The sequence below is a fragment of the Leptonychotes weddellii genome, chromosome 11, assembly GCF_054177405.1.
Source record: "Leptonychotes weddellii isolate Sample4059 chromosome 11, ASM5417740v2, whole genome shotgun sequence".
NCBI classification, from domain to species: Eukaryota; Metazoa; Chordata; class Mammalia; order Carnivora; family Phocidae; genus Leptonychotes; species Leptonychotes weddellii.
Window position 1 is genome coordinate 28,633,378 of NC_138379.1, and position 14,718 is coordinate 28,648,095.

Below are 14,718 nucleotides of genomic sequence, written 5' to 3' on the forward strand. Positions count from 1 at the left end.
CAAAGTAGGGAGTGAAGACAGTATCCAGATTAAACAAAAAATCAAAGATGTGTTCAGTTATCCAGATGTCAAAAGCAAAATTAGAATTTCCTCTGTTTGACAAAAATGTTTCTGGGTGGGGCATATTGAATAATATATATTTTCTTCTTTTGCTTTTTTGATTATTTCCTTATTTTCTTTTTTTTTTAAAGATTTTTTATTTATTTATTTGAGAGAGAGAGAGTGCAAACACACGTGGGGGGGAGGAGCAGAGGGAGAGGGAGAAGCAGACTCCCTGCTGAGCAGGAGCCTGATGCAGGGCTCAGTTCCAGGACCCTGAGATCATGACCTGAGCTGAAGGCAGATGCTTAATTGCCTGAGCCACCCAGGCACCCAATTTCCTTATTTTCTACAGTGGCTACTATTTCTTGATCACTATGGACCAGGCCTTGTGCCTCTATCTTCCAGAAGCTGGTTGTCTACAACAGCTGACTGACTCATACAGACACATACATATAGGTTCTTTAAAATAGCTGAGGATACTCTCAGAGTTCAAAGTGAGTACCAAGGGAGGCTACTTCCCACAGGAGCTGGGGTGGAGAGGGCAGGTGTGAGTCAAGGAAGGCTCCACAGAGCAGAGGAGACAGGAACTAGATTTCATGGAATAACCAGGCTTTGTAGAGCTAGGTCTCAGGGAAGGTCATTGAGAAAGAGGAGAAGTATGAACAATAGAGAACAATAGAGAAATGTCCCCCAAAAGCTTAGTGGGGATACTTCAGGACAATTGACCCTCTAACAAGAGCAGAAACAGCAATCTATAACTGGATTTTCACCTTCCTTTTCTCATTTGTCCTAGTACTAACTCTGACTTAGCCTCCGAGTGCAAGTGTTGTAAATATCAAAATGAAGGAGAGACTGGGAGATAAAATAGAGGACTACAGATGATTTATTAATTATTGGTGAATCCATTTTCTGAGTCAAGAGAGAATCAACTATTATGTTCAGGAGTGCTCTGCTCTAAACACCAATAATAGCCAATGGGTAGATATTAGTAACTTTGATTTTACAGATCAGAGAAAAGAGGGTAGATAGTTTGAGACACTTAAAGACTCTAATAACCAGTTAAGGTCTTTTTACCCCCATGTTCCAGTTGAAGCTCAGAAAGGTTAAATGATTTGCCAACAATTACACAGCTTGCTTACAACTGAGCCAACTTGAGCAAAGGTCTCTTGATTGGCAGTCCTTCGCTCTTTTCCTTCCACACCCACAGCCTTGGAAAATTACAGGTACCCCTCCCCCACCCTCCCTTATTCAGGTAAAAGACACCCCTGAGGGTGATGTTGCATATTGCAGATTCCATTTTACTAATTAAAAATGCTGAGATGGTCAACTTGTATCACTTCCATTTTTTCCTCAGTAATGTTTAACCTTAAATCAAAAAAATCTAGAAGATAAAAGAGCATGTTATCCGGCAAGTCCATTCCACCCCCATGGTTATTAGTTTCAGAACACATCTGAATTCCTTTTCTGGCACATGCTTTAGTAGGGGAACAGAGAGGTCCTGGCCGGGTCAGATTTCAAGTTCTCATCTGTTGGTACCAATACCACTACCAGATTCTTCTTTGTCGTCAACTTCTGAGGTCTTTCCCCAGTACAACTTGGTGTCTGAAGATCCACTGAAGTGCCTGTGGTCATCATTCTCTTCCCAAAATCACAGTCTCTTCTCTTGGCAAAACATCTACTGCCCTGAGCTTTGCTTTTGGAAACAACTTCTCCCTGAGATCTGGTTGAAAGCAACTCTCTGGTGCCATACTTCCCAGCATGGAGGTGAAGAGCTTCACAGTTTGGGATTATGTTGTATTTGCAGCTCTCTTTGTCATTTCCTCTGGAATTGGGGTGTTCTTTGCTATTAAGGAGAGGAAAAAGGCAACTTCAAGGGAGTTCCTGGTCGGGGGAAGGCAAATGAGCTTTGGCCCTGTAGCGTTGTCTCTCACAGCCAGCTTCATGTCAGCTGTCACTGTCCTGGGGGCCCCCTCCGAGGTGTACCGCTTTGGGGCGTCCTTCGTGCTCTTCTTTATCGCGTATGCACTTGTCATCATCCTCACGTCAGAACTCTTTGTCCCCGTGTTCTACAGATCTGGCATCACCAGCACTTACGAGGTAAGACAACTCTTCTCTTTTTCTTCACTTTGGAAAGAGTTGCTATTTTCTCTCCACTTGGACATTTTTTCCCCCTCTCTCTAATAATATACATTGTCTTAATAACACGGGCTAGCTGAGAAGCACATTTATTTTCGGGATGATGACGCTTCATGGTAAAAACACATTTCGTTCTGGGCATCTGGGTGGCTCAGTTGTTAAGCATCTGCCTTTGGCTCAGTTCATGACCCCAGGGTCCTGGGATTGAGCCCCACATCGGGTTCCCTGCTCCGCGGGAAGCCTGCTTCTCCCTCTCCCACTCCCCCTGCTTGTGTTCCCTCTCTCGCTGTGTCTCTCTCTGTCAAATAAATAAATAAAATCTTAAAAAAAAAAAAAAACCAAAAAAACACATTTTGTTGTTATTGGGAAAAGCTTATCTTTGGACACACAGAACAGTTTTTCTATCTGTAGAATGAAAATATGGAGCTAATCCCACAAGCGTATCTCAATGATTAAATGAGAACCTATTTGTAAACCCCTAATGCATTGTCTGACTTGTAAGAGAGTCTCAATGAAAGAGAGCTGAAGTTAATATTTGTATTATTCACATCAGTCTTCTGAAAAGCAAGCAGAACATACACTGTAAATATTATCATTTTCCAGATAAGAAAACTGAGACTGAGATAAATGGCTTAGTCACGATTGTATAGTAGATAAGACCTACTGAGAACCCATTTCGTCTTTATCCCTTTCCATCACATACTAGAGCTGAGTACTTTAATATTGGTTATTCCTATCAGTGGAGAAATGGTAATGTTTTTAAAAAATTAGAAAACATTTTAATGGGGGGGATTGTTAAATGATACATATATGGAGTTTATGTTGATGAAAACAAAATGAGGCATGATTTTGCAATACTTCTCAAGAAAAATAGCAGGTTAAAAACTGAATTTGCATGTCCAATATTTAAGCATGATCATAAATCAGTTTCTATGAGAAAGGTATTTATTTTCCTTATCCAACACCATCCCTACCAAGTCACAGCAGAGGACTCTTAACAGACCTCTTTTTTTTTTTTTTTAATTCTGTAAACTAAATGATTATAAAGGATTACTCTGGACTTCAAAAGCCACTTCGGCAAAGGAACACTTTAAAGAAGGTTTTAAAACTTGTGATTCTGCAGATAATCATAATCAAATATCCAACGTCAAACTCCCCTCCCTACCAAAAGTAGGTGACTGGAATTAGGTAATGCAACAGCTACTGTCTGGGACATAATTCAAGGGGAAACGGCTCAATTTATGGTTAGTCCTACAATATATATGCACATATCCTCGCTGCTCATTAGTGTACTTCTGAAAACATAAATATATCCTAGGTTTTTCCATTCAGCTATTAAGGTTAGACTCCCAGATGCATTGCTGGCATTTTAAAAAGAATTGCGTCAGTAACTGCTAGAGCGAGGAAGACAGAGAAAGAGAAGAGTCAGAAAATGGGAGTTCGATTTCAAAGTCCACTGCTTAATAATAGGATGACTTTGTACAAGTTACTAAGCATTTATCAGCTCAGGTTTCGACGCAGAAAATAATACCTCCCTTCTTTCGTGGAAGTTTAGTTAAGTGTAAAAGAGCTTTTTAAATTATTAAAAAAAAATAAACTACCCAAATGTGGAAAATCATTTTTACAACTAATTCCATAATCCATTCGATACTCATTAAGCATCTTCTATGTTCTGGGAACACTCTAGACCCTGAAGATAAAGTATTAAACCAAACCCCTGCTGTCATGGAACTTACTTTATAGCAGAGAAGGTGATCAAGAAACATACCATGTAAGACAATCGTAACAGAAAAGTGTTTGCTCTTTGACTTTGTGCTGAACACTGCTCTAGCTACTTCACATGATTAAATCATTTGACCTTCAAATTACCTTCTTCGATAGGCACTATTATTATCATCCGCATTTAACAGACTAGAAACATGAGGCACATAGAGTCAAGTAACTTGCCCAATGTCACACAGCTAACAAGTGGCCGTTTTTCAAACCTGAGCTGTCTAACTTTGGAGATGGCATGCTGAATCACAATGCTATCCTGCCCTACTAAATGCAATAGAGAAAAAGTAAATAAGATAAGGTAGAATGTAGTTCTGCTTCAGTTCATATGGGGTGGTTAGGTGAGACTTCAGGGATAATTGGGCATTTAATTGGGGGCCTGGATAAAGCAAGCAATTGCACCATAGGAGGGAAGAACATCCCAAGCTAAAGTAACCACAGATGTGAAGGCCCTAAAAGGGGAATGTGATTAGCATGTTTGAAGGACGGCAAAGAAATCAGTGTGCTTGGAGAAGAGTGAGCCAAGGGGAGAAAGGCAAGAGATGAGATCAAAGAGGTGGGGGGGCCCCACTCGATGGAGTAGCAGTTTCAGTGGGTGTGGTGTCAGACACAGGGGGCTTTGAATATTTATAGGGTAATTTGGTTGTCAAAATAAGTGGGGGGCACTACTGGAGTTTAGGGGGCATGAGCAGGGACACCAGGTGTCTTGCAGTATGTAAGGCACATAATATGCAATGAATAATTGTACCACCACGTGCTTAGTGATTTTTTAATGCCCTCATGTTCAAAACCTACTGCAAATAGAAATTAGTAGTACTTTGCTACATAAGAATGTTAACTTTTTTTTAAAATATTTTATTTATTTATTTGAGAGAGAGAGCATGAGCTGGGGGGTGGGGCAAAGGGAGAGGGAGAAGAAGACTCCATGCTAAGCAGGGAGCCCAACACATGAGCTTGATCCCAGGACCCTGGGATCATGATCTGAGCCGAAGGCAGCCGCTTAACCACCTGAGCCACCCAGGTACCCAATAATGTTAACTTTTTAAAATAAGAAGTTATACATACACACTATAAATTAGTCTATTTCCCCCAAATTAAAATGGAATAAAAACATTGTCTTGAAGTTATTGAAACATTTACTGAGCAATCTATTCCAGATGTGCTATTTAATACCCAGTTCGTTGTAACTGGTTTTAGTAAAGCGGTTCAGTTACTGCATTAAACCAATTGCAAATATGTAACTGAGGAGATTTGAAACTGCCTTTTAATTATTAAGTTAATACAGTTATAGGAAATGTAAGGGTTTCATTGAATTTAATTTATAAAGTTTGTTGCCCTCTACATATTTTTTAATTTTTAGTACCCTAATAATAAGGACTTCAGATTGTGTAAAGTACTTAAGAGGCGATTTGGGGATTTCCTTTTGCTTTGTAAGAATTGGCAGAAGGCACAAGGATTAAAAGCATGACCTCCTGACTATTTGGCTTTAAATGCCAACACGGCCACCCATCAGTGGCATGACTGGGAAAATTGCTTAACTTCTCTGTGCCTGATTTCCACATATGTGGAATAGTGATAATAAAAGCAACCGTCTCACAGGATGTCTGTGAGGAGTAACTGAGGTATTACATGCAAATACTTTTAACAGAACCTGACAAATGGTAAATGCCACATAAGAGTTTTATATTATTATTTATTATTATTGTTGTTGGTGTGGTTACTGTCCCCACATTTATACTACTTGAGCTCTATAGAGAAGCTTGAATGTATTATGTTTCTTTATTCATCCTCCATTCCCTATTACCCATTCCTAGATGTTCATTCCAGGGTCTTTTAAAGTACTAAGGATTGAAAGAAGTGGAGTTTATTTTCCTACCCCTTGAATCTGGGATGGCCTTGTGACTTGCTTTGACCAATAGAATGTGGCAGAAGGGATTGTGAATTTAATTTAATTATGTTATGTTATATGAAATCAATGAATCGTGGATCACTACATCAAAAACTAATGATGTATTGTATGGTGACTAACATAGCCAACTGATTTAAATGCTTTGATATACAGTGGGATTTCAAGACCAAGATGTGCCATCTGCACAAATTTATCACTAGCCTGTCCCATGTCGAAGCATGAGGGATCGTTCTTTCCCTCACGTTATAGATTAGGCTCAGCTCATTTGCAGTGTCATACAGCTTCATTATCTCCACTTGGATGGTTTGTCATTAGTTATTGCCTTCTTTCTCACAGCACACACTAATAAATCTAGTCTGTTCTTATTCACCCTTAGCACTCGTTTATAGGCTGGTGCTGCCTGCTTTCTCATTTTTCTTGGACTTCTTAAACTAAACGGCTTCTGATTTACTTAGTTCTCTTTAATCCAAATTTTTTCATTATAATAATGCACAGGCTACTGTTTTTTAATATCATCTTTTATGGTGGTTTCTAAACATTACAGATGACATACTGTGGGGGGTACGTTTCTTTCCTTTTATTTCTCCTTTAAATTATATTTGTGGTGTTGTAGTAATTTAAGCTTTCAGAAGTTAGATGTGCATAAGATGTCATTATCGAATATTATTTCAGCACAGTAAATGATGCTACAAAATGTTTTATTCAAGATGGATATTCAGGGTCTGAGAAGGTTTGAGCCAATGTTATAAAGCCTTTAGGACATTGTAAGGATTGACTTCTACTCTCCGTGAGGGGGGTCATGACAGTGTTTGGGCAGAGGAGTGACATGATGTGATTTGCATCTTGAGTGTTGCTCTAGCTGGATGTTGGCAATGAGTCTGGGGTTTTGACTGCTGTAGCAGGGGGTCTAGTTAGGAGGCTCCTGCTGTAGCCCAGACAAGAGCTGATGGTATTACAGTAGCTACAGAAGAGATGATGCAAGTGGCTCTATTTTGAGAGTGGGACATGGGCACCAGGATTCTTGTATGAAGTAGATGTGGGGAGTGAGAGAAAGAGAGGAGTAAAGAATGGATCCATGTTGTTTGAGTTTGAACCAACATGAGAAGTGGACTTATTATTCACCAAGATGGAAAAGAATGTGGCTCTATCAGGCCTGGGGTTTTGAAAATAATCAAATACAATGATGGGAAATGATATCTGTGCAATTTTTTCAAACGCAGGCATGAAGCATGCGACTCTGTGGTTGAACTTCCATTTTTACTCCTGACTGTAGTGATAGATAAATACACATGCAAGAGGACCATTGAGTGAGGGAGGGGGTAATTGAAAGGCTGGGTAAATACATTCTTTCAGGTGGATTATTACACAGTTGGAATTGTCTCTCTTGTTTCATGGATGAGAAACCAAAGGCTTAGGTCACAGTGAGCTAGCGGCAAAGCTCAAACTAAAATTCAGGGAGTCTTACTTCTGATCCACTTCTTTTATTTTTTTTCACATATCTTTTTCTCAATATTGCCTCTCCAGTTGGACTGAATTGGCTGAATTTAGTGGAACTAAATTGAGATGTTAAAAACCCTTGACTTTGTGAAGATTCCTACAGCAGTTACCTCATTATCTTTCCATTTTTTGGGAATAATTTCCCCTTTGCTTTCCCAAACCTCAGGTGCCACCCAGCCCCAAAGCCAATACCAGATTATTCTGGGGCTTTGTTACAACATTTCGCCACTCCTGGTATCAATTTTTATATTACTTATGTATTGTTGTGTAACATATCACCCTCCCCACCCCCCAAAATTTCTTAGAACAGCAATTTTATTTGCTCACAATTCTATGGGTCAGCAATTTGGTGTGGGCTCAGTAGGGTCCAGTAAAGAGGTTCTCCTCCTGGTCTCACAGTGGCCTTGTATATGACTGCCATCAGCTAATGCATTAGCTAGTGGCTGGTAGGTCTAGAGGAACTGAGATGAGACAACTTATTTATATCACACCTGGCCTCATCCTCCAGCAGGCTGTCTTGAGTTCTTTTATGTCACAGGGAAAAAAAGTTCCCATCAGCAGGACACAACTTTTTACACAAGCATTTTTAAAGTCATCACTTACATTATATTTGGTTTAAGTTGTGTTCCCCCAGAAGCAAACCCTGAGACAAGGATTTGAATGCAAGTCATTTTGGGGGAAGTATTTCATTTAACATTGGTAGGTAAGTGGCAATTAAAATATGGAAGGAAATGAAGCCAATAAAAAGTGTGTTTTTGAACAGATTACTACTGTGAGCAATTGATGTTCAGTCTCACTGGGGACCTCTGGAAGACATAGATCATGTCTCAGGGTTGTCCTTCCTGACCGGCAAAGAAGTCTGAATATTTTTTGTCTAACTCCCTTTGGTCACTGGCTTTCAGCCAATGATAACACCCCCAGGCACTTCTAGTCCGCCCCGTGAAAGGGCTGAAATGAAGCCCTTAAGCAAATGATCACAGGTGCATTTAGAAGCCATCAGCTTGTACTGGAATAGTGAGTGCCAGTAAGCTCAGGCATTGCACTCACAGTGACTATTACAGTCACTAAGATCCCACTATATTCTTGTGCTTGTACTTGGCATTATCATATACTATGTCACTGGAGCCTTATAAGCACCAATTTTAGAAAAGAAAGCCATTGTTTAGTGCATTAAATGAATCTCTCCAAAGGTGTCTCATTTGAACCTAAGCTGTCCTCACCGCAAAAGTTTTGCATCATTTTCCATCCTACGACATCTGAGACTTGACTCCTCACTGACTTCTTTACCTCTTTAAGAATATTTTCCTTATATCTGGTGCCCTCAGTCACACACCCCCTGGACTATCTCCTAACTCACAGTGTACTAAATCTATCGTCTGAAGAAGGAGGGTCTATGAATAAGATAGTTATTTTCTCAGGGTAAGGGTTGAGCAGGGCAAAGAAAACAAAAGTCTGAGAAGTACAAAGCATGTTGATTGAAAAACACACAGTGATTTTACGTGGAGAATTAATAATGGGAGGGCTAGTGGTGTGACTTAGGAAGAGTATAGATCAGACAGTAGAGAATATCAAGTGTGGACTTTGTCAATGATAGAGAGTCATTGAAGATTTTAAGAAAAAGAGCAACATGATTAGAGCCTTGCTCTAGGAGAACAAATGTGGCAGATGTGTGGTTGATGGAATGGATGGGCAAGGATTGGAATTAGAGGGAGTCACCTGGGAAAGAGGGAATGTAGGTCTGGGCTAAACTGGGGGGAATGGGATATAAAAGGAAACAGTGGCTTCAGTATAGTCAGTAGGAAGATCCCTGGGTAGAAAGCTAGAGGATCTGGATTTTCATTCAAACAATAAAAATTTAAAAATAAAAAGCATTTATTTTCTCTATCATGAGAACCTTAAGCAAGAATTGAGCTTTAATAGAGCTCTGATATTTCTTTGACTTCAAACAATCCATGTTTTTCTGGTTCTCTCGAGTATGTATAGCATAAAATCATATTATAAATCCAAAGCACTAAACATAAAGGAATACAAGAAAAAAGAACCTTCTTAGCAGCTCTTATGTAAATAACTCACTGACTCTTTGCTTGTCCTTCTCTCTGTTCTTTCTAGTACTTACAACTACGATTCAATAAACCAGTGCGCTATGCGGCCACTGTCATCTATATTGTGCAGACGGTAAGGGGGAAGGGCTGCTACAGATGTGGAAAGTGTGGGGTGACAAGATATGGGTTTGTTTACTCGGGGCGGGGAGGGTGGCAATGAATGCAACCAAGGGACAGACCTAGCACTTTCTTCCAAGGATAGCACTTTCGGGATGTGTGATTACATTGAAAGTTACCCACATTGTACAGACCCCGTATATTCATCCAAATAATAAATAAAAAACAAATGTATATTATAAACCACAAAGGAAAAAAATAGCATTAAAAACACACTGCTTTGGATATGAAATGGTTCAGTAACTGGTTTTCACTAGTTAACTGCATTGAACCAGAAATGCCCATTTTGTTGAAAGTCATTTTAAGACAATACTCCCATCTCCCCTTTGGGATTCCTCTCCTGCTCCCTAGCTCTGGGTGCCTTCATGCTGTCCCCCAGGGTCGCCTGTGGCACACTGTTGGTATGCTTCCTACAACTTACAATGTACTTTCTGCTGGAAAATAACCTTCTTCTCTTTCTTAATCAAAACTCCCACTCACTCACTGAAGGATTTAAGAGAGAGAAAAGGAGGAAAGCAGTGCTCCCTGACCTGCTCCTACACTTTTGCCTCCTAAAACCCTCACAGGAATCTCTAAATGGTGAAATCCCATTTAAAATAAAAATGAGACTGCACCTACTTCCCTCAGCATAGTGGCTGCAACCCTGGGAGTCCAAAGATGTACTCATGAAGTAGATCACCCGCGTTCGTCTTACCCTGCGCTGTACTGTCTCCATTTGAAAATCCGTATTTCAGCGGCGTGCTGAGATGAGGTTGAGTCATTGTGACATAGGCATGGCGGCGGGGGGTGGGTAGAGAAAGGTTGAACCAAAACCCTACCTTGAAGCCTATCTTTGTTTCCTTCAGAAATACCACCATGTTTTCAAATAATGCATAAATGACACAGGAAAATGCGGGCGCCTGGGTGGCTCAGTTGGTTAAGCGACTGCCTTCGGCTCAGGTCATGATCCTGGAGTCCCGGGATCGAGTCCCGCATCGGGCTCCCTGCTCAGAGGGGAGTCCGCTTCTCCCTCTGACCCTCCCCACTCTCATGCTCTCTCTCTCATTCTCTCTCTCAAATAAATAAATAAAATCTTTAAAAAAAAAAAAAGAAATACCCCATATCTGGCCATAAAGTCTCAAAATTCACAGCAGTCTTAAAAGTCCAGTGCTCTTCCTCCATCAAATGCTTTGCACACTAATGACAGTAATCAATGATTTCAAGATTAGAGCGGTTGCCAATGACATGTTTAGTGACATGATGAGGGAAATACCCCTCTAAGGTCAATAAGGAAACTTTGAGGCAGCTTTCCCTTCCGTGTCACTTTTCACACTGTTCACTTGACTCTTGCTTCCCCACCAGATTCTCTACACAGGAGTCGTGGTGTATGCACCTGCGCTAGCGCTCAATCAAGGTGAGTCACTGATACTCCCTTGGATACTCTTCATCTTTTGTATGCTTACATTCTCACCTTGAGAAATATACATCCATCTTGTTGGGGAGACATTCCTGCGGTTAGAGGGCTCTAATTACTGTAGTCATCACGATAGAGAGCTCCAAAAATCAAACATTGAAAATAGCGCTGGGTGTAATATGTAACTGATGAATCATTAAATTCCACCCCTGAAAATAATAATATACTATATGTTAACTAACTTGAATTTAAATAAAATCTAAAAAAAAAAAAGAGGGAGAGAGAGAAAAGAAGGTAAATAATTAATTACTTGATTTGCCCACAAGGTTTCAAACACCCAGTTTGATTGTCATTTGGTTGTTTGTTCTGTTTTTCTGAAATGATGGCAGTTTTGGTATTGCATACACACAACCACTAAAGACGTTTATAACGTATGATCCTGTCTCAGGGGTTTCATGAAGTCGATAATCTGAATACAGGAGTAAAAGGTACTCGTAGGAATTATTTTAAAACTTATAGACATTGGGGAGGGTATGTACTATGGTGAGCGCTGTGAATTATGTAAGACTGTTGAATCACAGACCTGTACCTCTGAAACAAATAATACATTATATGTTAAAAAAAAAAAAGAGAAGAAGATAGCAGGAGGGGAAGAATGAAGAGGGGGAAATTGGAGGGGGAGACGAACTATGAGAGACTATGGACTCTAAGAAACAAACTGAGGGTTCTAGAGGGGAGGGGGTGGGGGGATGGGTTAGCCTGGTGATGTGTATTAAAGAGGGCACGTTCTGCATGGAGCACTGGGTGTTATACACAAACAATGAATCATGGAACACTACATCAAAAACTAATGATATAATGTATGGTGATTAGCATAACATAATAATAAAAAAAAACTTATACTTGACCTTTTTGAGGGAATAGAATCCTAGAAACAAGAGTTAAAAAAAGATTAAAATAAATTTCATAATAATACCTATAATATTAGAAGTCTTCAATATTCAATTTAATCATGCTCTGCACTTATATTGAGACACATTTATTCAGGGCTGATGTTTAGGTGGTTTCAAAGTACTCAGACTAACTTCGTTAAGAAAAAGCAAACAAACAGTTGGTGCAAAGACCAGAAGCTACAGAATTTTAGGAGGAAAGATTTGGCTTTTAACATTACCTAAAAATTATAGACTGAGTTGAAGTATAACACTGTAATAAAACAATCTTTATCAGAGGTGAATGTAATAAGAGAAAATTTTAATTTGATTTCCATTTGCCCACAAAGAACACTGACAAAAATATTGTGACTTTTTTCTCATAAACCTTGATCTTCTACTTTTCTCAGAGAAACTTCTTTCAATATTTTTTCTTCTTTTCCAGTGACTGGGTTTGATCTCTGGGGCTCTGTGTTTGCAACAGGAATTGTTTGCACATTCTACTGTACCCTGGTATGTATCTAACTGTGAAAAAGTATTTAGCACCATCTCCTAATATGGGATAAGGGCAAACCTCCAACAACAGGGCATCTAATTATAGCAGAAATTGCTATTCCAAAATTAAAGAGAAATTTGCTGGCTTCTCTGTCACAGTTTCCTGAGGAAGGTGCTGTTCTTTTATTTAAAATTCTTTCAGTGCCATTAGCAGAATTGGGTTCTGGGCTCATTTGAGAAAGCCATGGCAAAGAAAAGATTTCATGGAAGAAATCCCTTCTTGCTAAGAGGATAAGTGACCATGTGCAACTGCCAAGAAAACAATGTGCCTGTTAACAGTAATTATGAACCCTAGATAGCATACACTTCATTGTCTAGTGATTGAGAAATGCACAATGCATATATGAATGATCAAAGATGGCTGGTATTTTGTAAACTTGAGGATTCCACAGCTTGTTGTTTTTTCTTATTTATGGATAAGCTTGGATTACAGTACCATTTGGCTTAACACATGCTCAGTTTTTCATCAAGGAATCTGGGTGGTATTGGCAACGTACTTATGTAATTGTTAAAATCTGTTTAGTTCAACAAACATTCATTGAGCACCTATTATTTATCATGCTTTGCAATGGGAAGCTTTATTCTTCTGAATCCTTGGCATCCATAGACAGAGGCTGTAAGTAACCAGTTAAAAATATGGCACTGGTTTTCAGAAAGCTGGATTTTCTTTCTTCCTCTATAGAGGAAAACAAAGTAATCCTATATTATCATCGAGCAGACCATCCAGATATTTTGGTATTGTGTGCATATCAGATACTCTTTGAACATAGATCATGAAATATACAATTTAAAAATATCCTTTTCATACACACAATTCCCACTATTTCTTTTGCACTACAGAGTTTTGTCTTTTTTTTTTTTTTTCCGTTCCATTCTCACTACCATAGCTCTATTCCAGACACACGTCTCTTACCTAGGTTAAAAATAAGCTCCTGCTCCTTATATGTCTGGCCATATGTGACAGATTAGTTGCTCCAAAGCATCTATCCATACAAGGATGACTAGACACATTGCCAGGGACACTGAAGGCAGCCTTCTTAGCAACAATAATGGAAGGCAGAAACAGTGAAATAATATCTTCAAAGCATTGATGGAAAACAACTGTCAACCTAAAATTGTGTATTCAGCAATACTAACTTTTAAGAACTGTCAAGAACCAAGAGAATTTACCACTAATCTATCCTTCCCTGAGAAAAACCTAGAGGAAGTACTTTGGGAAGAAAGAAAATGATCCAGTTTTGGATAGAAGAAGTAATGATAAGAAAATAAAAGAGTAAACATTTAGTAAGTCTAGTCAAACAATTTTTGGTGCTCGATGATAAAAAAATAATTTTATAGTATAGTATAGTATAACATACATATCTAATTATATTTTATAATTTATAATATAATATACTACTGCTACTTCTACTTATTATTATTATACGTAATTTTGGGATTAAGAAAAAGAATAACCCTCATTTGGACAACAATAGCATGTTAATCAAGAAGACAGTAATCAGAGTTGACAATTTTATCATCTTTGAATTGTTGAGGATTAAGATATTCTTTAAATTTAGACTCTAACTTAAAAATCTGTAGCAAAATTTCAAGGGGACCCATTTAAATAAAATGTCAAAGTGGAAAAATGGAATTAAAACAAGACAAAACAAAACCTCAAGTGATTTAAGCAAGAGAAGAGGATAAAAATAGAGAAGGCACAAACAGAAACAAAAAGTAATGTTAGAAACAAGTCTGGATATTGTCATAATCGCAATAAGCTAAAATGAACTAAATTTGCTACCTCTTAATTGGTTTCAGTGCTTCTCTCCACTCTGCATGCTTCTGGAAGATTAATCTTAATCACCTATTACTTCATGCCACTTAACTGACCCAATTCTCTTCTCACTTCCTATTGTTCCCAGGATAAAGTAGAAGCCTCTTAGCCTAGTGTTGGAAATCTTTTATGATGTGAGTCAATCCACCCATCTAATCCCTTACAGCACCTCTGTCCCATCTTTTCTCTCTCTAGCCAGGCTACAAGCTTTTGGATCCCACTCCAATGGTGGCTTATTTGTCCAACACGTGTTGCTCATGCTGCAGTTTCTTTAACATCCTGAGGATGGTTGGGTATCTAAGATAAACGGTGGAAGAGATTAAAACAATAAGTGATTCCTGCCATTCAGGGGCTTGCAATCTAGTGAAGTAAACATTAGATTTCAAACAACACAGACTGATTAAATACATCAGTGACACTGCTCTATCAGGGTTATAGGTCAGTGTGTG

General features: G+C 38.9%; 1 protein-coding gene across 1 annotated transcript in view; it reads left to right on the forward strand.

The window, feature by feature from the left end:
• Positions 1–1,721: 1,721 nt before the first annotated feature.
• SLC5A12 (solute carrier family 5 member 12) overlaps positions 1,722–14,718 on the forward strand; it is a 45,493-nt gene continuing 32,496 nt past the window's right edge. Inside the window, exons 1-4 of the mRNA XM_081797423.1 lie at positions 1,722–2,139; positions 9,467–9,532; positions 10,918–10,969; positions 12,344–12,411. Coding sequence (XP_081653549.1) covers positions 1,801–2,139; positions 9,467–9,532; positions 10,918–10,969; positions 12,344–12,411 — 525 coding nt within the window. The 5' untranslated portion in view covers positions 1,722–1,800. The remainder of the gene's footprint in view (positions 2,140–9,466; positions 9,533–10,917; positions 10,970–12,343; positions 12,412–14,718) is intronic.